This window comes from Rana temporaria, chromosome 1 (assembly GCF_905171775.1).
Source record: "Rana temporaria chromosome 1, aRanTem1.1, whole genome shotgun sequence".
NCBI lineage: Eukaryota > Metazoa > Chordata > Amphibia > Anura > Ranidae > Rana > Rana temporaria.
The window spans coordinates 585,568,217-585,591,204 of record NC_053489.1 but is presented as its reverse complement, the minus strand read 5'-3'; the positions used below and the strand labels follow the sequence as shown (position 1 = coordinate 585,591,204).

The 22,988-nt window shown below is 40.7% G+C and overlaps 1 protein-coding gene across 6 annotated transcripts in view; it reads right to left on the bottom strand.

Moving 5' to 3' along the window:
* Nucleotides 1–22,988, bottom strand: part of ATP8A1 (ATPase phospholipid transporting 8A1) — a 308,603-nt gene that overhangs the window by 18,200 nt on the left and 267,415 nt on the right. For all 6 annotated transcript variants that reach the window (XM_040335011.1, XM_040335010.1, XM_040335017.1 and 3 more), the window contains 3 exons: nucleotides 9,027–9,105; nucleotides 3,359–3,420; nucleotides 2,303–2,359 (listed from right to left, as the gene is read on the bottom strand). In XM_040335011.1, the coding sequence (XP_040190945.1) occupies nucleotides 2,303–2,359; nucleotides 3,359–3,420; nucleotides 9,027–9,105 (198 nt within the window). The remainder of the gene's footprint in view (nucleotides 1–2,302; nucleotides 2,360–3,358; nucleotides 3,421–9,026; nucleotides 9,106–22,988) is intronic.

The following is a 22,988-nucleotide window of genomic DNA, read 5'->3' as shown; positions in this document are numbered from 1 at the left end:
CCCTCTATCTGTCCACTCATATTAAATGACTTGTTCCAATGAACACCAACTGACAGTGACTGACACAAGGCATCATAGAACGTAATGAGGAAAGAAATTAAGTTTTCTTACAGGAAAGGAATTAAGTCAAATTTTATTAAAGAGGGAGTTTTCCTTTAAACATAGAGATGGCTACTTTCTCAAGCACTTAACAATAAAAAAAGAAGGAAATCCCTTCAGCACCAAAATTAAAAAAAAATTTAATCGAAACCATAAATTAGTCCAAGCTAGAAAACAGTCACAACCTTCATTTTATAAATTTGTCACATTTCAAACACATTTTATTTAGTTTTCAAATTCTAGAGGCAGTTTACCTCATTTGAACCTCCTGTCTATGAGCGCTAAATTCTACAACTCATATATTGCAATAAGTAAAATAATAAGTGTCATAAATCTACAAAGCTACAGGAATAAAAAGGGAATTAGTAAAGTGTTTGCAGTGCCTAAAACCTGCAGCATTCTATATAAATGAGACACTGCAGAATCCAGTAGGCTCAGCGACTAATTGGAAATGTTATACACGCAATTTAACACATGGCTGTGAAGAACGTCAAGCTTAATTTCTAAAAGCTGAGCAGACCATAGACTGTTCTGCTAGAGATTTGCCACTTTTCATACATGATTAGGATAGATGGTTATTGAAAGAAGCCAAGTTCAACACCACAAACATGTCATTAATCATATTTCTCCTGTCCAATCATCCTTCTGAACTTTTTTTTTAACAAGAATTTGGTGACCTAAGTAATGAGAGGTATGTGCAGACCTGTGGGGGAACGGAAGGAAAAAGAGGCAACTTGGTTTGAGACTTCATGACTGCCCATCCTTTCCGCCCAGCTCCTCCAGAAGCAATAAAACAGACTATGAATGGAGGACAATCATCCACTTATCCTCCATTTAGTGATCACTAAGGATGAGCTCAGGCGTGTTTGCAAGCCGCACGTGCAGAGCCCGCCAGGAAGTCGGCACTGCACAGTGCTAATCACAAGCTGTGTGGCTGCAGAGATCGGGAAATGTTTCACTGTATTTGATTAGTGCTGTGCCGACTTCCTGGCGGGCTCTGCACTTGCGGCTTGTGAACACGCCTAAGCTCATCCTTCGTGATCACAGAGGAGCTGGGCAGAAAGGGCGGGCACTCTTGGTGAGTGCCTGTCACAGCTCCAGCGGTATTAATCCCTACTGAACCGGATAACTATGGCGGAAAAGGGAGGGGTTATCAAGGGAGGAGGATTTCAACTAATAGAGGAGTCAGCAGCACAAGGGACACAAGTAATGACCCTTGTGTTGATTGTTTTTTTGATTTCTGACTAAACTTAGACTTTAACTGTACGTAACATTTTAACAAAAATTTCCTGAATGTGTCAAATAAAAATGAATCAACTTTCCAAAGCTACTGTTTGGAAACTTGGAACAGTTTGTGAACGTGACTCTACTATAAAATATTCTTGTTCCAGCAGAGTGAATGCTTAGCATGAACCACGTATGTAAACAATACATGTTCTCCATTTCACTGTATAGCATTAAGAAATGCTGATGCATCCTCATGCATTGGCTGAAAGCAGGGAATTTACTGATTTGCATCTGCCGAACAAGCACAAAGGACCTGACTTCGAACCCATGCATGATTTGGCGAATATGATTTGATCAAACATGGTATTGACTGAGTGAAAGGACAGCTAGAAATTCAGCAGCACCTGTTCTCATAAAGTGGCTGTAAAGGCTCAATGTTTTTTACCTTCATGCATTCTATGCATGAAGGTAAAAACCATCTCTGTGCAGCAGCCCACCCCAAAGTACTTACCTAAGCCCCATTGCAATTCAGCGATACACACAAGAGCCTCGGCTCTCAGGGGATTCTCCCCCCTCATTGGCTGGGACACTATTGATACCATCAATCACAGCCAATGAGCCAATGAGGAGAGCAAGAGGGGGCAGGGCCGAGCCACGGCTGTGTGCGAGAATGGGCCATGGCTCAGGAGCAAGCCTGCTCAGGTGCCCCCATTGCAAGCTGCTTGCTCTGGGGGAAATTGGCAGGAGGGAGGGGCCAGGAGTGGTGGCGGGGGACCCGAGAAGAGGAGGACCAGGGCTGCTCTGTAAAAAAAAATGCTGCACAGAGCAGGTAAGTGACATGTCACTTTAAACACATATTAGACTGATAGATTAAATAAATATTTCCTGTAACAAGTACAACTTTTATTATACAAAACCATAATTGATATAGAAATAAGGATCATTTAGGCTATGATTATGATGTTATTTTCCTTACCATGGTCCAATGTGAAGTCTCTAAACCTGCTTTCAGACACACGGTTATCACCACAAACTAAAAAGAAAACACACAGGTGTTATTTAAATGACTGTTTTATTATGTTACTGGTTTCATTAGTAAATATTAGGACAGGGAGCGGTTGCTCTTTTACATGCAATAGTGCTATTTTTTTGCACTTTAAGGGCCCATTCACACTGATTCTTTTTTCCTGCGTTTTTACCACGCAAAAATCTTTCCCTTTAAATTCTATGGGGCGCTTCACACCGCTGTGCTATGGGTGCAGTGCGTTTTGAAAAGTGCTGCATCCTTGGTGTGGTTTTAAAAAACACACCTCCCCAATGAAATGAATGGAAAATGCAGCAAAACTCAACAAAAACGCATCACAAATGTACCACGTTTTGCATTTTTGGAGTCCATTTTTCAGAGCTGCAGACAACCAAAAAAACACAACAGAAACGCACTGGGAACACATCTGACACAGCAAAATGTTTTTTCTACAGCGCAGTGTGAAAGTGCCCTAATCGTAGCACAGTTGGCTCTTTAAAACTAGGACACCAGGCTCAGTCGGATTTTAAATTGACTGTTGTCAAACTGGTTGGCCAAAATTCAAGCTGCTTCATACTGATCCATTTTTCTTCCGCTTTGGCATTAAAAAAAAAAAGAAGCAAAAAGAAAAAAAAACAAAAAACGTGTGAACATCCTATGGAACTGTTCACACTGGTCCATTGCATTTGGTAAAATTTTGCATGCTGCATTGTTGGTGCTGTAAAAAAACAAACAAAAACACACCTCCCCATTAAAATACATAGAAAACGTGGCAAAGAGGCATTAAAAATGCGCCCGTAGTTGTGTTTTTGAGTCGCATGTCCTGTGAAAAACACACCACAAACGCTGTAAAAACATTACTTCAATCCGTAGTTTGAGGAAAGAAAATTGCATAATGTATGGCCTTGCCTTAAATGATTAATCATTTCAATACTCTGCCTTACAAAATCAAATTTCTGCTGGTGAAAAGGGTGTCTAAAGAAAATGCATTCTACATTGTGAACTTACAGTATAAACGATATTCCCAAGTAAAAGATAGTCTGATGTTTTTCCATTTGAAAATACACAATCTGTATTAAAAAAAAAAAAAAAAAAAGGATTGTATTTAATATATAAATATGGAAATTGCAAACATAAATGCAAAGGACTTGGATCAATAAAATAAAACAGACATTTAAAACAAAGGCTATCTGAAATGTCCATTGAGAAAAAAAAAAAAAAAAAAGATATAACTGCAGTGGAAGTTCCAAATCTCAGCCAAATAAAGACAGCGCATTTCCATGATGTTATATATCTTATATGGACATTGAAACGTTGAACAATAAAGTATGCACACAACTGGGCAGCAAAGTGACTTGGTGATTAGCACTATTGCCCTGCAGCATTGGGGTCTTCTGTTCCAATCCCAGTCAGCATACTATCTGCATGGAATTTGCGAGTTCTTCTTGTGCTTGCATGGGTTTCTTCTGGGTACACGGGTTTCCTCCCACACTAAAGCCATTATGGGAAGTTAAAGTGGAGTTCCACCCTTACATGCCACATTTGGCATGTCTTTTTTTGGGGGGGGGGGGGCTTCGGTAGGAGTGGGACTTTCTGTCCCACTTCCTACTTCCACCCAGGGACCGCCTATGCGAGTCCTCTTCTCGACTTAGGTGGCCCCTCCATTTAGGCGATCTCCTGGGACACGTGACAAGTCCCAGGGGATCGCCTGTCCATTCATAAAGTGCAGCGCAACTCGCGCATGCGCAGTGAGTGCCCGGCCGTGAAACCGAAAGCTGTCACGGCCGGGTGCCCACACTATGAATGAAGGGAGGCGCGGGCCGGAGAGGAGCGGAGCTCCGGGGCGGCCGCGTAGCTGGACCGTGGAGCAGGTAAATGTCTGTTTATTAAAAGTCAGCAGCTACACTTTTTGTAGCTGCTGACTTTTAATAAACGGTAAAAGACTGGAACTCCGCTTTAAAGTACAACTAAAGGCAAAACTTTTTTTTAGTTTTGGATAAAGGGGAGATGGACTTTTTTTTTTTTTGCTGTCTGTGCCCCCATTAAGGAGATTCACCTTCTCTAGTTTTCCTGTAAACCATTATTAGTGAAAGTAAAATAAAATCCCAAATTTTGGATTGTCCCCAGCAAAGTAATAGAGGGGAAATCTTTCAATGGTGACACTAGTTCTGGTGACCTGGGGGTCCCCAAGGGATTCCCCTAATTTGCAGGGATTTCTTCTTGCTTCCTGTTTGGGACAGAAAGTGAAGGAAAATCTCTGCAATGGGACACAGATAGCATATATATATGCTAACAGGTTATAACCCTCCCTTACTCTATCCAAAATGAAAAAAAAACAAAAACGTTTTTTGCCTCCTATCTAAAATAGACCCTAGTAAATGTCATTCTTGAATGTGTGTGCTATAATCTGTTTTGTAGCATGGTATAAGTGCACACAAAATGGCTGCCTCCCCATCCACCCCAAAACAGGTAAAGTGCTTTGAGCCCTCAAGAAAAGCACTATAGAAATAAAATAACTTTATAAAGGTAAGGTATAGTTAGCTAATTATACAGTAGTGTCTATAGGTCATGTGATTGTATACATTGTTCTGTATGTTAAACTATTAGTGTTCGCTCCGTTAGTGCCTTATAAAAAAAAAAAACTACCTTGTGTGATTTTAACAGATGTACTTTCTTCCCCAATGCAGCACACAACACCACACAGATGGGTGACATTTGTGCAATATTGTGTGCACCAGGGGTCAAGTCCTGGGGAAAAAAGTGTGGGAACTCCCACCCAAGATCCACTCCCTCACCAAAAATAAATAAATGATACGCTCATTTGCATAATTACTAAACCGCATGTTTTTTTTTTTTGCGGAGGTCTGCCGCAAGTTATCGCGGGATTTAGAAAGAAGCAAGTTCTTTCTAAATCCCGCGATAACTCGCGGCAGACCTCCGCAATGTCTTCTGGGAACAATGACAAAAGCTCCCAGGAGACATTGCGGCATCAAGGAAGTGACGGAATACCCGCACACTACCCGATGAATCCATATACAGGAAGCGGCCAGTAACAAAGGATTACTAAGGTTCGCCTGCCCCTAAAAGTGACTCGAGCTGGGCATCGCCGCTTAGTGAAGGATTGGCTCGGGCGGCTCAGCTGCTCTCGCTGCTCTAGTCCTGCAAAGGGAACTGCGTTCCTGCTGTGAAAAAAATGCAGGAACTCCGTTCCCACGCGTTCCCGCAGGACTTGAGCTCTGGTGTGCACTGAAAGCAGAGGTGGACTGACAACTCATGGGGCCCCCGGGCAAAAGGAGATTATGGGGCCCCCGGGCAAAAGGAGATTATGGGGCCCCCAGGAAATAGATTATGGGGCCACACAGTATACACACAGACACACAATATACACACACAGTATACATACACACACTTGAAAAGGTACAGGAGAGGCGGGGCAGCTATAATCTTGGGATAATAATAAAAAAACACAGATTTTTACACACTGTCCCTGGTTTTACTGAGGCTGGCAACCCTGATGGGGCACCCTAGTGGCATGAGTCCCTCGGGCAGTGCCCGAATGGTCAGTCCGCCCCTGACTGAAAGCCATGCGCAGCAATGTGTGTTGTGCATTAGGATGATATTAACAATGAATGGCACCGCCGTCATGTTTTGTATTTTACCGTAATGGTGCAGGTCTTATGACTCGAGTGCAACCTTTACAGACAAATTAAATTTTTTATCCTATATAGAGCACTGACTGTGCTTTGTAAAGCATTATAACGCACACACACATGCTTTTGTCCACCCATCAGTGAGATGTAGGCCCAGCCAGATGCAGGTGGGAAGAGAATAAAAATATATGTGTGGTGCAGCACCCTGGCAGAAGGCTCCCTTCAGAAAAACAACACTGCGGCAGTATTTAGACTGCGGACTGATCCACAGCCAAAACATTGGTTTCTGGGCAGGCCTCGTCCGTGCCAAATATGAATCAGCTGCTTTAACCTTAAACCAGCAGAGCACAGCACTTAAAAACACTAGGTAATAGGAGGCTCCTACGATTTATGTGGCTAACGCAAATAAATTAGACCCATTTAAACATCACATTTGTAACTATGTGGTCACACTCAGTGCGGTTGGCATCAAATGGCTCCTTTTCTAAAGTTTCACAAACTCCAGAAACAATTCTGATCTACGTATACAGTCAGGTCTTACAGCAAACACTATAAATCTGCCAAATGTGTAAAGTAAATGTGAAAAGAAAAATTGTGTCCAGATTCTGAAAACCAAAACCCATAACAAATGAGATGTCAGTCTGAAGGTTAAACTGAGCCCGGCTGCTGCCACAAAAACACAGAAATGTTTCTTATGCCCCCAGTAGAAAAGTAGAAACATTTTTACACTCAATCCTATTCTAAAAAGGCTAAAAGTACATATTCTGATTTTATTTATACATAATGCCGTAAAAAAATATTGTCCTTCCTATTCTGTATGTTTTTGCTTCTTTTATCTCCTGAAAATTTTCACTTCAAAATGTTCAATTCACAAAAATAAATCTTGCTTTGGTGTGGAATACTGTAGTTATCTTTCTGCATAAACGTCAAAGGCCTGGAAACCCTTATTTATCATAAGTTGGGGAATTGTACATTTTTAGCAGACGTGTAAAAAATTTAGGGTGCTCTACACATTAAAATATATTTTGTTTTTGCAGGTAAAAAAAAAAAAAACGTGCATATTTTTTTGCATTAGGGGTCTCAAAATGGCGGCCCTCCAGCTGTTGCGAACCTACAAGTTCTATGAGGCATTTGCAAGGCTGACAGTTAGGCCCCATACACACGGTCGGACAAAACCGATGAGAATGGACCGAGGTTCAGTTTCATCGGTCCAAACCGACCGTGTGTATAGCCCATCGGTCTGTTGTCCTTCGGTCCAAAATTTTAAGCTGAAAAACACATGACTGCAACAAACCACACTGTAAATCCATGAATGGGCCCAATGATATGATTGCATATCCACAAGAGAACTGGCTTATAGGGACACGGCATTCATCGCAGTGCAAAAGTTGTGTTCATTTTTTTGATGCGTTAAGATGCGCAGATAGCCCATTCAAAATGAACGCGCTGCCTTAACATGCAATGTGTTAACACAATAGTTAGGTTGAAAAAAAGAGACAAGTCCATCTAGTTCAACCAAAAAAAGGGGGAAAAATCATCCCAACAATCTCATATATACAATCCTATACCCACAGTTGACCCAGAAGGCAGCAAAAAACACAGCAAAAGCAATTTTCTCCAGCAGGGAAAAATTCCTTCCAGATCTCCTGAGAGTCAATCGGATATTCCCCGGATCAACTTTACCTATAAATGTTATTATGCAGTTCATTTAGGAAAGAATCCAGGCCTTTTTTTTTTAAGTAATCTACTGAGCTGGACAGAACCAGCTCTGGAGGGAGTCGATTCCACATTTTCACAGCTCTTACTGTGAAGAAGCCTTTCCGTATTTCAAGACTAATAGGTAGATTCAGTAAGTGTTAGGTCGACTTATCAGTAGATAAGTCGACCTAACTCAGAATCTACGCTGACTTATGTTTAAGCGTATGCTCAAACAGAGATACACGTAAACATATTTAGGATTGCAATATTTTGGATGGCCGCTAGGTGGCGCTTCCATTGCGGTCGGCGTAGAATATGTAAATGAGGAGATACGCCGATTCACGAACGTACGCCTGGCCGACGCAGTACTTTTACACCGTTTACGTAAGAGATAGGCCGCGTAAAGTTAGAGCTAGGCTCTATTGGAATAGTAATGTCAAGTATGGCCGCCGTTCCCGCGTCGAAATTCGAATTTTTTACGTTGTTTGCGTAAGTCGTCCGTGAATTGGGATTTACGCAGTTTACGTCCACATCAAAATCAATAGGCCCGTGCGGCGTACTTAGCCGCAATGCGCACTGGAAAATGTAGGCGCCCGGCGCATGCGCAGTACACAAAAAAACGTGAGGTCAAGCTCCATTAACATAAAACACGCCCCCCTCAAACACATTTGAATTGGGCGCCCTTACGCCCGCCGATTCAGGCTACGCCGACGTAACTTAGCAGGCAAGTACATTGTGAATCATGTACTTGCCTCGCTAACTTACGGCGGCGTAGCTTAAATTCCTTAAGTTAGGCCGCCGCAAAGTTACGCGAACGTACCTGAATCTACCTATTGATCTCTTTTCCTCCAGATGTATGTGGATCTGCCCCTAAATCTCTTTTCCTCCAGATGTAAAGAGTGCAATGCATAATGTGAAGGGGGACTTTGTGAAATCATCAAAAACATTTGATTGACATGTTAGCAAATAACACAGGCGGGTAAAAATGAAACATTCCCTTGGCTTTTGTGTACCAAGGTCATGATCTCAGCCAGCTCCAGATCTGCACAAGGACATATGTTAGATTTTTGTCATCATTTTTTTGTAGCGTGACAAAAACCAGAACTGGTTCAATTAAATGTAAAAATTGAAAAACTATACAAATGACTAACACTATTGACAGAACCATACAGACTACTGTTCACACATAAATGCTGCTAGTCACATACAGTTTTATAAGACTTTGCATTCTTGTATTTATAAAAAATAAATAAAAAAAATCTAACCACGAGAAGCCAACACATGCCCCGTGTGTCGCTCATTACCAATGCACACAGAATGTCTCTTACCATACTGCAGGGCTTTCAATGGGAACCAAAACAGGACAACACTGTGCAAAAGACCATTCAGGCAATGCACCCAGAAAACCTAGGAGGAGAGAGAGAGGAGATTCATTTGTAAGGAGCGGAGTTGGTGAACCATTAATCTAGCATTATCTGTGTGCAGCAAGTGTGACCGTCAGGGCACCAGCCTGAAGCAATGTCACACACCAGGCAAAGATATAATGTTTCTATACAGACACACCAGCACTAATACAATTCTGGCAAACAAAACTCTGTCCCATTAGAAAATCATCATTTAGCAAAGATGTAGGGATGTACATGTGTGATGATCATACCAAATGGTGGAAAAGTGTCAGCGGACGGTGGGGGTAGGTAGCATCTCATCTGCACATTTCGATGTCTAGACTAAATGATTTATCGACTGTGCCGAGTGGCTTGACCATCATGTATAAAGCAGTAATAAATGTCCCATGTGCACTGTACCGTCCACACAAATGTATTTACACTATGCTTTTTCTGTATTGTGGTCACAATACAGCATAGTGACTCCGTATGAGATCACCCTATACATGCTCATCAGTCTTGTGAAGACCCATTAGATTCAGGGCCGTCTTTACCGCAGGGCAAATGGGGAAGGTGCCCTGGGCCCTGTCACTGTTGGGGGCCCAAAGCAACCCCCTTTTTTTTTTTAGGGGTCCGGAGGGGCAATTTTTTTTAGGGGTCCTCAGGGGCCAGGAGGCCCCCAGATGGCAACCCCCCTTTTTTTATTTATTTAAAAATAAAAATAAATTTAATATATTTTATTTTTTATTAAAGGGACAATTTTTTTTTAGAGGTCTGGGGGTCCCCAGGGGCCCGTAGTTCCCCATGGCCCCGGATGACAACCCCCCTTTTTTTATAATTTTTTTTTTATATATTTCATATATATATATATATATATATATATATATATATATAAATGTTATTATTATTAAAGGACCCAGAGGTCCCCAGGGCCCCGGATGGCAACCCCCCTTTTTTTTATATATTTATATTTATATATATATATATATATATATATATATATATATATATATATATATATATATATATATATATATATATATATATATATATATATATATATATATATATATATATATATATATATATATATATATTAAAGGGCTCAGAGGTCCCCAGGGCCCCATGTGGCAAACACCCTTTATTTTTTTTATAAATGTTTATTTTTTTATTTTTGTTTATATATTTTTTTTTATTAAAAGGGCCCTGGGGACCTCTGGGCCCTTTACTAAAAAAAAAATATATAAAACAAAAATAAAAAAATAAACATTTATAAAAAAAATAAAGGGTGTTTGCCCCTTTTTTTTTTATAAATGTTTCTTTTTTAAATATTTTTTTTATTTTTTATTAAAGGGCCTAGAGGTCCCGGATGGCAACCCCCTTTTTTTGGAATTTATTTTTATTTAAAAAACAAATATTAAAGGGCCCAGAGGTCCCCAGGGCCCCAGATGGCAACCCCCTTTTTAAAATATATTTTTTATATATATTTTTTATTTCTTTTTATTAAAGGGCCCAGAGGTCCCCAGGGCCCCGGATGGCTACACCCCTTTTTTTTTATATATATTTTTCTTTATTTCTTTCTTTATTTCTTTTTTGTAAAGGGCCCCCCCCTGCTTCTAAATTCGCAGCAGCCCCCCCCCCCGCTTCTCAATTTCAGGCGGCAGCACCCCCCCATCCCGGTTCTCTGCTCCAGGGGACCCATGCCTGAAGCTGTGTAAGTGGCCCCATAATTCCTGATACCGGCCCTGCCTCCCGTTAAGCCCCTGTGCTGCCCACAAATCAGGCTGAAAATCATCAGCGGCACGCAGCCAGTGACAGTACTGCTTCCCCTCCCAGTGTTTTAAAATGTACAGCACCCCTGGCTTCCCTTTAGACGTGCACTTCTCCCTTCCTGCCACTGGGTGCTGCTTGTATATAAAAGTGAATTAGAATGTGATTTTATAACATCCCCAGTTTGCTCTTCCCGAGGCTGACTTCTTCATGTCCTGCTCCTCAAGGTATGTCACTGTTTGCTAATCTATATTGTAAATAGAAGTTTTCTGTAGAGTGTGTCCAAAGTCTTTATAATATTTGATGGTTCACTGCAGGTCTGGTCAGTGTTTTAAAAAGTTCCTCTATTTTACACATGGCATGGCATGGGGTCACAGCACCATCTGTCCATTCTGCTTTAGCACCATGGGACCCCATGCCATGCCATGTGTAAAATAGAGGAACTCTTTAAATCACAGACCAGACCTGCAGTCCAGGCTGAGTAAAGCCTCAGAGCACATGGCATTACTGTCTGTATTTAACTGCTTGATGGGCTTATTTTGGGCCTGGCTGGTTCACATGTATGTGTTTTGGCGGCCCACATTTGCGCAGGCACAGCAGCCTATTCATTTGAATGGGCCGCCATGCTTGCGTTTCCTGCAAAGTAAAGCGCATGCCTCATGTAATAGGCTGCGCACCCGGCACACCTATGCCCATCAAGCACTGAAATACAGCACTGTCTGTCCATTCTGCTGTCTGCTGTGACTTATCTGCAGTTCCTGCACTGTCAAACTTGCTGCATTTTTAGATGTTTAGGTCACGCTTTTAAAAACAGTGCGTTTGTGTGTGCAAGAACTGCAGGTAAGTAGCATGGTGCAAAAGCAGAATGGATTTCAAGGCAACTGTATTTTTAAAATGCTGAATGCACCTTTTTTCTGCAGGATGGGCTGCTGTACCTGCACAAATGAGGACCGCCAAAACACATACATGTGAACCAGCCAGGCCCAAAATAAGCTGGAGGAGGGCCCAAAAAAAATGTTTGCCCAGGGCCCAAACCATATTAAAGACGGCCCTGATTAGATTTTCTGGGAAATTAAGCGGGCATGCATATTTATAGTGGATTGTGTTTTCACTGAAGCCAAAAACCTGAAATCTGAATTCAGCTAACACCTGATGTACATCTGTGTTTAGATTGCCCATAAGTCTTACAAAGAGTGAAAAGGTCTAAAGCCTCATACACGGCAGGAATTTTCAGCAAACTTTCCCAAAATCGCGTGTTTTTTTCATCTCTACCGCCACCCTTTGGTCAACTTCTGTATTGTTGTCCGATTTTTAGCATTGGTTCTGAGCATGCGTGTTTGTACTTTGGACTTAAGTCCGATGGATTTCTGTACACACAGCAGGACTTTGCACCATAGGACTTTTATTGCTGGAAAGTTTGTCCGTTTGCAGAGCGAACTTTTGTCTGATGAAAACCGAAAAAGTTTGTCCGATGGAGCGTACACACGGTCAGATTTTTTTTTTTTTAAATCTGGGAATTTAGAAGTTTGTTGTCAAAAAGTTCAGACCGTGTGTATGGGGCTTAAGAGCACTACCAGAGAAGACTGCACACCTCAAACTTTTCTCGACTCGACCAGCCATTTTGATGTCAAACATGAGAGGTAATGGGATAGCCTCATGAGAACAATGTAAGCTGAGAGCATAACCATTGCAGATTTTTTTTTTTTTATATTAAAAAACAAATTTTGACTTACCTGAAAATTCCATACCTTAGATAACAGTACAGGACTCGGTATCTTATTCATACACAATGGGTTAAAGATTCATATCTTCAGGTGATTGGACACTGGCAAGTTTTTGCAGACGCATCGCCCTATAACCCTCCCCCACTTTGTGAGTCCTCAGTTGCCTGTGTCCTGTACGAGTAAGGTCAGAGGAATTTCAAATAATCTGTAAATTATCCCAAACTGGCCACAAATTAGGACGGTTCAGCATGGAGTGGCCTAATTTCAATCCATCCAAGGCTGTTCCCATTCTAATGGTCGACTTCTCTTGAATTGACACGTCAGAAAATTTCCAGCTGGCTGCAGCCCTGACCAATGTATTCTGGGAGGAGTCCCCACCATCAGAATACAACACCACAGTATTCCTCCTGTATTCCTCCATCCAGCTTGCTTGTGTGAATGGGGAAAACTGTTCATTTTTTGGATCAGTCCACTAACTGATCGAAAAACTGATCAATGTATGGCAGGTACAGGACACCCTACCTAAATTTACCTTATTACGCTGCATTGATTTCTACAAAACGGAAAACTTACAAACTGGGGGAGAGTTATAGGGGATGTGCCCTAAGGGCTAGTGTCCTCAAAATCTTGCCAATGTCAAATCACCTGGAGGGGTGGGCCTCCAACTCTTAATGAATAAGTTTCCCGTGTATTGTACTTTAAGATGAATGCACAATCTAGAGATAAGGGCTAGAAGCTTTGAGGTTTGTTCCTCCCGCTCAATCTGCATAGGCATTAAAGTGGTTCTAAGACCCCTTTTACACTGGAGGAATTTTATAAGGCACTTTAGCGCTAAAAATAACGCCTGTTAAGTGCCTGAAAAAAGCCTCATCTGCAATCCCAGTATCAAAGCCCGAGTGCTTTCACACTGGGGCGCTGCACTGACAGGATGTAAAAAAAAAGCCCTGCAAACAGCTTCTTTGAGGCGCTTTAGGAGCAGTGTATACACCGCTCCAAAAGCACCCCAGCCCACCCCAGCTGAAGCGGCCCTTTTAAGCCTTTATTCGTCTACTAGCGGGGAGGGGGGGTAAAAGCACCGTCAACGCTTTTCCCGCCAACGCCCGGGCAGTGTGAAAAGGCTCTTAAAGTGGTTGTAAACCCACTCTGACAACTTTCACATACAGGTAAGCCTGAAGAGGGATCAGTGGGGTGAGGCTGAGTCCTGCTTCCTGTGTCTATGGACGCAGGCAGCGGGACTCAGGAGCAAGCCCGCACAAGTGCCTACTTAGGAAGCAGCTTCTTATGGGGGCACTCGATGAAGAGGAGCCAAGAGCACCTTTGGGGAATCGGAGAAGAGCAAAACCACTGCACAGAGCATGCAAGTATAGCGTGTTTGTTACTTTTGCGGAAAACAGTTACCTTTAGAAAAACGTTAACGTGAAACACTCAACACAACCAAGAGCTTGAGTTTATAGAGCTGCTGATGGACTGTGCTTCCTGAAAGGGTCAGCATCATGACTGCACCTCATTGGCACTTTAGGGGTTAGTTTACACCAGATGCAGTCAAACATTTTTAAACATGGTAAAAATGTATATGCAAGATAAATTTATGTATGTCTTGTTTAATATTTTTATTGAGTTTTGCATAAGAAAACAAGTTACAAATGCAGTATAAAGAATGCAAATATGGGATAAAGATCATAACAATGATGACTGAAATATCGGTAGAGTTTGGTGCTCAAATATCAGATAAATACCGGAAAAAAGCAAATGTCAGGTATAAGGGACTAAAGAAAATGATAAATAAAAGGACTATACCTTATATCAGGCTTAGAGTGCCTCTGGACCACCTATCCACCCCTAATGGGTTAAAACTGTGGATGGGAGGGGGCACATGAGAGGAAAGATAATTAAATAAAATATGAGAAAGCTAAAGTCCCAATAAGATAAATATAGTTATCGTGACATACAAGAAAAGGAGCATACATCTCCTGTGCGTTTCTGAAATACCTGAACTGACTCGTAAAAAAAATGGGTCATATTAATAAAAGGAATCTTTTAGGTAAATAGTCCAAACTCTAAATTATATATGAAGACAATTGTAGAAAAAACGAGAGAGAAAAAATGCCAAATTTACTTGTTGATGAATAATAAGTAGAAAAAAAAAAAAAAGGAAATTGCTAAGAAAAGAAGGGAGAGGAAGAAGTGCCAAGAAAAGAAGGGAGAGGAAGAAGTGAGAAAGAAGAATAGGAAAGAAGAAGGGAAGATAAGAGTAGGATTCTCTCCCGAAGGTGGCCTGTCCCCAGAAAAAAACAAAAAAACAAAAAAAAAAAACACTAAGAAAAATAAAATAAATGGCGCAAAAAAAAAAAAGGAAAAAATGAAAAAATCATTAGCAAGGCGTCAGCAAAGATTGATCAAAATCTGAAGGTAGGTAATGATTAACCCACGGTTGCCAAATCTTATTACATTTTTTAATAGTATCATTCTCAATAGCCGACATTTTGTGAAAGACAAGGGCTCTATTCATTGAAATTTATGTATTTCAACAAGCTTAGTTTACACCATTACAATGTGCATTTAAAAAAAGTACAGAATGGTGCATTTATTTTTGCATGTAAAATGCACCAGAACGAACCACAAACACATGCAAAAGCAACTCATTAGAAATGCATGTAAATGTGCATGTAGAACCCATGCACTGAACCTGAACAAGTGGTTATGTGCATCCTTTGCATGAGCACAAAATAGCCTATAGCTTCTACAAGAAACCATTAGCAAGTCAGCACTTGCATGGGAAAGAAAATACAAAAATATAAATTCAAATAGATTTAAGGATAAAAAAGGAAAAACAAAGTTGCATGTATAGAAGAAAATAATTAGATTCCCAAAACAAACTAAAAACTATACATTATGCCAATACTGATATGAGCATAAGGGAAACTGGCATATATAAAAATTCAGCCAAAAACAAGTTAAATATATTAATCAAATTCGCTCATAAGAAAAAAAATAAAAGTACACTATGTGCTAAAAAAAAAAGGGAGCAAATAGTTCTGTGAAAACATAACTACTTGTTCCTTTTTTATTTTCTGCTGAAAAATATGGCCACACAGGGTTGATCATTAATAAGGAAAAAAAAAATCCACTTTCCTGCTAGGACATCCATTGTTGATTGAGCAAGTCATTCAGATTTCAGATGTGCATTAGCACTGATCTCATTTAACGCTAAGGACCTATTAACCCCATCCTTGGCAGATGGCCCTGCGGCTGTATATGCTCATGCAGCTCACTTACTGCATCGTTACCTCCGTATTTTGTATGATAGGCAGCACAGGTGGGTGCAAGATAAATGAGCTGCTTCCCTCCCATTCTCCTGACTGATACAAGTCACATACTAATCCGGTCACCCCTGTGGGGCCCTTTTAACCTTTCACCCTTCTTTCCATAACAAGCATCTCAAATACCTCACACTAGAAATGAAATGCGCCTATTCCCCAACCTATTCAAGCTGAACATTAAATACAAATAATGATCGTGAAAAGAAGGTGGAATATGAAATTTCAAAACTCGGTCCAGTAAAAACAGTTTGAGGATCGCGGAGTGGTTTGCTGTATTTTTGATTAATTGCATTATTCCCCATTTGTCAGGCTGTGAGGCTCAAATCACATTGACATAAAATAGTTTTTCTCTTTTTTTCCCCCCCAGCCAGAGCAAGTGTTTCGTGTTAGGTTCAGAGATGGGAAAGCCAAAATAAGCAATATAATACTAAAGCTGAACGTTCTGAACGCAGAAAGCTTCGCCTACAGTAATATCTAAGCTCATTTATTTTATGACAATGAAGTTCAGCTAAGACCTTAAATTATTGTGTTCTCAGTGAGCAATGCTGAGGAAATAAAGCGCTATAAAGACAATAAAATATGAGGACTACGTTTCAAAACATGTTTGTTTTTCTCACACGTTGGTAATAACCACGAAAGTGAAATATAGACTTTTACATTTTTTAAAACATCATTCTTGTTTACTATACGATTTCTAGTATAATAAAAAAAAAAAAAAATGACTGCATTATTTTTTATATCAAACTAAACCTATAACCCAAACTTTTTCGAGTTTTAGTTTCATTGTTTTTTTTTTTTTTTTTTTTTTTTAATTTGTCCAAAGTGAGGAGGAATTGACGTCTTTAAAAGGTGTCCCCTCTACTTCCTATTTGGGTAGCAACCACAACATTTTGGATTTCCAATTTATTTCTGTTCTGGAGACAAAGGTTTACAGAAGAGAGAAAAAAAAATACTATTTAAAATGTGATAAACAAGCAATTGCTACTTTGTTTCCTGTTCACCTTTTTAATGTCGCTTACAGAACAACCTCTCTTAAAAGGAGAAGTACAGCAATGCATGTTCAGCTGTACTTCTCCTGTGGATCACAGTTCATATTGCACTCCTGTGACATGTTTTCAGCAGACAGTGCGCTGAATGAAGCCCACTGTTGGGTGATGTTACAGAGCCAGTCTGGGCTGGGGCAAGATTGTGAGAAGTAGGGATCCTTCCACAACCCTGGACCGGCAGCTGGCTCAGCCTCTCCGTGAGCCAATGAGAGCCAAAACCAGCCGCCTTCAAACCCTCTACAGCCCAGCACTCCAGTGAGCCCCAGTGTTGGGGCAGAGAGCCGATAACTGATAGTCAACAGCTCTCTGCTCACAGATCTTGGAGAACCGAATGATCAGTAGTCTATGATTGCTCGGTTCTCAGTCTTAGAGCTGGCAGGGGACAAATGCAGCATTGGACCGATGCTGCATCCACCTAGGCAAGTAAGATTTTGCAAAAAACAAACAAAAAACACACTGAACCTCTCTTTAGGGACTTGTGCACACTGGACGCCTGTAGCTTTGACTGTAGAATGCTGCATTAAAAACACCATTTTTTTTCCCTTTCTTTTTTTGAGTTTTGCTGCGTTTTTGCATTAGCGGTTTTAGAAGTTTGCGTTTTTTTTTGCAAAACTATACTCCCACAAAAGTTTATTGCTCAAAACCGCTCAAATGCGGAATAGTCAGCTTTTCAGCTATTGTCAGGTTTTCTTTTTTGTTTGAGCGTTTTTACAGCTAAAAAACTTCTCTTCAAACCCACTATTGCTTTATAGCAGAAATAACCCACTCTGATGTTTTCTGCTCTGGAAATCTTTAGGTTTGTGATTTTATTGTGGATACTCAAAGTTCTTACCGTTTTTTTAAAACAAAATCACTAGGATGTTAAAATTTAATTTTCTGCCAAAACTGTAAATTCGGTATTGAAGTACAAAGCATTGAGGCTTTGATTTATCTTTGAAACAGGGAGGAAAGCCTAGCTGCTCCACCCCGTGCCATCCAGGCAGTGCTGTAAGTGTACCAATCCCATTCGTCAGCTATCTGGCGGTTGCCACCTCTCGGAGAGAAACTGGATGTAAAAACGAAGGCCTCATTAGGCCATCAGCTGAATTCATACTGCATTGGGAAGACTGGATGTGAATGGTGATGCAGGCAAAGTTACACAGCCCAGGCACCTTGGTAGAACAATCCTACTCTTATTGACCCTGTGAGGTGGTCTGTCGATGCAGTGCATTACAGGGACCGTGGAATAAAGTGAACTGAAAAAAAACATCTGATTTTAGGACAACCGAGGGATGCTGTTCTATACGTAGAAGTATGTATAGTATACCGCTGTACGAGGCTCTGTTTAAGACATTTCCCCTTGTTTGCTGTCCTATTGATGCAGTTTTACCGGACAAGAAATATGGGACAATCTTCAACAGGAACACAGACAGAAGTAAATCTACTTTTACATTTATTTTCTTCTACCTTTTACTAAAAAAAAAAACCACACACACACACACTTTTTGCTTATACTTCCAATTACTGCTTTTCTATTTCCTGGTTGAGTGAGGCACTGGTGATGACATCAGAGCCTCACAGATGCATTCTAGGAAGGCTACATCACAAGTGCCTTCCCCCTTAGATGGTGTGCACGGTCACCTGATCCAGTAGACATGCTTGAAGTACCAGAAAGTAAAAGGGAGATTTAATTCACCTGCCCTTAGTGAAAATGGCCACCGTGCGAAGAATGGAAGAAAAATAAAATTAAGGTATGCAAAGAATATAAAGCCTGCAATGTCTAAGTATCTGCTTGTAGGTTGGTATTAAACATTTCTAAAAGTGTCTTTTAGTAATTTTTTAAGATAAGGGTGAAGTCCCCATTTAAAGTGGTTGTTCAGTCAGGATAAAAAATAAAATTCAGCAGCTACAAATCCTTTAGTTGCTAACTTTCCATAAAATTACACTTACCTGTCCATGGGTTCAAGCGCTGTCCTCACCCGAGCCGCTTGCATGCCTAGTGTGGGCGGTTCCGCAGTCTTCTGGGACCTGTGATGTGAGGGGGGGGGGTTTGGAGGACTTAAAGTGGAACTTCCCCTTTTGGTAGAGTTCCACTTTAAGTAGGAGAATGTTCGAACCCCTATTAGATTTGTATAGTTGGCAGTTTCCAAATTGCATAATTTTCCCTCACTTTCTGTCTGGTAAAACATTAATTTTATTTTTAAAAGTGTCACCAAGACAGGAATTGAGTGAAATACGCGCCATATCAGTCCCATATCCCCATAGTAGTGCTTGAAGATCTACGTGGGCCAAGTCCTGCTCTATGGCGACAGAGGCCTTTAAAAAAGGATGCGGGAACCATTCTAAGACACGCGCTATATGGGTGGCCTTGTAATATGTTTGAAGTCAGGGATGCCAGCACCATCCTGCAGTTTTGGGCGGGTGAGCAAATTGTATTTCACCCTAGGCAGCCCCCGGCTCCACAGGAATCTAATGGCGAAAGAGCGTAGGGAGTTGAAGAATGGTTTGGGGACTATAATGGGGACCGTTTGAAGGAGGTATAGAAGTTTGGGTAGAGTGTCCATCTTTAGGGTGCTGATTCCTCCCAACCACGGTAAAGAAGACCCTCACCATTCCTCCAAATCTTTCCGTATGCGGGAGAGCAAGGGGACATATATTAAAGAAAAAAGAATGGAAAGATTGGAGGGAATAATGACCCCAAGGTATTAAATTCCCCTTGCCTGCCACTGGAAAGAGAAATTCGCTGTAAGTGTGGCCATCGTAGTGGAGGGGAGGGAGATGTTGAGAGCCTCACAGTAGTTTCATTTTAAAGCTACTGACTTTTTTTAGTTTTCCCAGACTAACTGGAAACAGTATATACTAGCTATGTGGCTTATTCTTTTATTTTTTGCTGATATGCTAAACACATGGTTCAACATATATACAATATATAGGCACAATCTACAGATTCATACAAAATGTATGTACATTATAATAATGAAATAAGGTTCTCATATTTAAAATACATAATAAAAAAATTAAATAAAAATAGAATCCATTAAAAAATTAAACAAACAAAAAACCCCACAATGACTGTTTCTTTAAGCGTGCGAATGATAAAAATAAACGAACATGAAAAGATTACATTTCATGCAGTTGGTAATGAATTTATGAGAAAGACATTGTCTGCATGAGAAAAGAGGACTTGAAGCAAGAAATTAAAAGCCGAGGGATGTTTTTGTACTTTTTGAACACAGTATACAGGATTTGCGTTCACGGTAAATTGTTCTACAAGATTCTTTTACTTTCTAAATGCCTACCATGAAATCATCATTCTGAATTTGTTTCAATTCCAGTTAATTCCTTTTTTTATGTTTGAGATGTGAAACACGTTGCGAAAGTTTTTTTTTCTCCCCCTTCTAGGAAGCGGAAAAAAAAAAAAAATATGAAGCCTGTGCTACATCTACCACGCTTCCCTCCTCATTGTTGTTTAGACAATTTTCCACAGTGGCTGATAATCCATTACAGCAGAAAAAGACAAACACATAAGGCATGACATCCAAAAAGACAAGTGCTTATAAAAAAGACAACTTCATAATGCCATGGGAGAAAATATTTACAGTACAAACAAGTGGCAGCCACTGCGATCAGTGGTAAAGATATTTTCTTTGGGTGAATACACCAGGTTTCCACTCAATTAATCTAATCTTTAGATTTAAGCCAGTGTCACAAAAGGTACAAAAACTCCAGATTTTTAACAAGGGTACATGACAAGAATGTAAATTTGGGCAGCACATTGCCACCGATTTCTGTATTGCTTCCTTCAGCACCAACGACTTGGATTAAATCAATGCAATAAGGATGGCAGGGGAAGAAACCACTATCTGACCCACAGTTTATAGGGCACCTGCACTGAACATGATTCCAAAAACATTTAATCCTCCCCACTCCCACAGCAACAATCTTATCAGAAGATTTCAATTAAATGAATTGAAAGGTTGGGGTAAATTAATTGAAAGTTTGGAGTAAAATTAGATCAGTAGGCACTGTTAAAGTCTACCATACTGGAGGCAACTAGTTTATATATGTCAGGCAAGTTACTAAGAATAAACAAAAGAAAAAACAAATAGTTCACTAAAGATAGTAAAAGAACAAAAAATCAGCATATAGCAGAGTTGAGGAAACAGAAGGTGTAGCCGAGTATAAAAATAGACAAAAGGAGGCCAAACACATCAGTGTTGCCAAAGCACATAAAGTGGAGGAAATTGCTAAAACCTTTTTTTTTCCCTTCGGTACATTAGTGATAGAAGGAAAAAATACAATGGGATCACTAAAATGACAACTGGGCACACTGCATGTCGAGGGAGACCAGGATGTAGCAAACCATTTAAACAATTACTTCTGTTCAGTCTTCTCAGAAATAAATTGTACGAACAATAACAAGTTGGGGAATAATATTGGCTCTAGTAAAGATGGTTCATCTTTAGGATTTCTGGGAGACAGAGGATCTGGCACAGTTAAAACAGCTTGGTTAATAAAGTAATAGGCCCTGATGGTATTCATAGTTACATACTGTATTTAGTCTGGTTGAAAAAAGTCCATATAGTTCAACCAATAAAAAGGAAAAAATAAATTATACAATCCTATATACACAATCCTATACCTACAGTTGATTCAGAGGTAGGCAACAAAAAAAAAAAAAAAAAGCATGATCCAATTTGCTCCAGCAGAGGGGCAAAAATCCTCTCTCATCCCCCGAAAGGAAATTAGATATTCCCTGGAACAACTATCTATAACTGTTAGCATCCAGTTATATTATGTACATTTAGAAAAGAATGTTGGCCTTTTTTAAAAGCAATCTACTAAGCTGGACAGAATCAGCTCTATTCCACATTTTCACAGAGCTTACTGTGAAGAAACCTTTCCATATTTGGAGATTAAGGGCCAGATTCACAGAACAGATACGACGGCGTATCTCCTGATACACCGTCGTATCTGTTGTTCTAACTATGCGGCTGATTCATAGAATCAGTTCCGCATAGATAGCCCTAAGATCCGACAGGTGTAATTGACTTACACCATCGGATCTTAGGATGCAATACCTCGGCCGCCGCTGGGTGGAGTTCGCGTTGTATTCCAGCGTCGGGTATGCAAATTAGCAGTTACGGCGATCCACAAAGGTTTTTCCCGTCGTTGCGTCGGCGCACGTCTTAGTTTCCCGTCGCAAAGTTAGGGCTGCTATTAACATGGTGTAAAATTACTCCACCATGTTAAAGTATGCCCGTCGTTCCCGCGTCGCTTTTGATTTTTTTTTCCCAGCGTAAGTACATTACGCACGTCGCGATTCACAAACACGTTGCACCGCCGTAATTTTGCGCAAAGCACGTCGGGAAAATTGCGAACGGAGCATGCGCAGTACGTCCGGCGCGGGAGCGCGCCTAATTTAAATGGTACCCGCCCCATTTGAATTGGGCGGGCTTGCACCGGACGTGTTTACGATACACCGCCGCAAGTTTACAGGTAAGTGCTTTGTGGATCGGGCACCAACTCTGAAAACTTGCGGCGGTGTAACGTAAACGGGTTACGTTACACATGAATCTGGCCCTAAATCTCTATTCCCTCAGACGTAGAGTGCCATCTTGTCCTTGTCGACCTTAAGTGAATAACTCAACATCATGTTCACTATATGGACTACTTATGTATTAATACACAGTGATCATCCTCCCCATTAATCTGCCCTTCTCAAGAGAATAGAGGCGCATTTACCTGAGTATTTTATTGAGATTTTTTTGACACTGAAAAAAAAAACCTCACAGAATGTCAAAAAGATTTGCTCATCTGGTAGTGAGGGTCCGCTTCTTGTCTCTATCCTGCAGGCTCCGCTGGGTAGTTTGGGTGGCTGGAAGATGTAGTAGAAGGACATGGATGCCCTGTCAGTCTACAACAGGTGGTGTGGTGGAGTCTATGTGCTTAGAGCTCCAGCTCCTTCTACAGGCCTTGCAACGAAACCCAGCGGAGCCTGCAGGACAGAGATGAAAATCAGACCCTCAATACCAGATGAGCACATCTTTTTGCCATTGTGTTTAT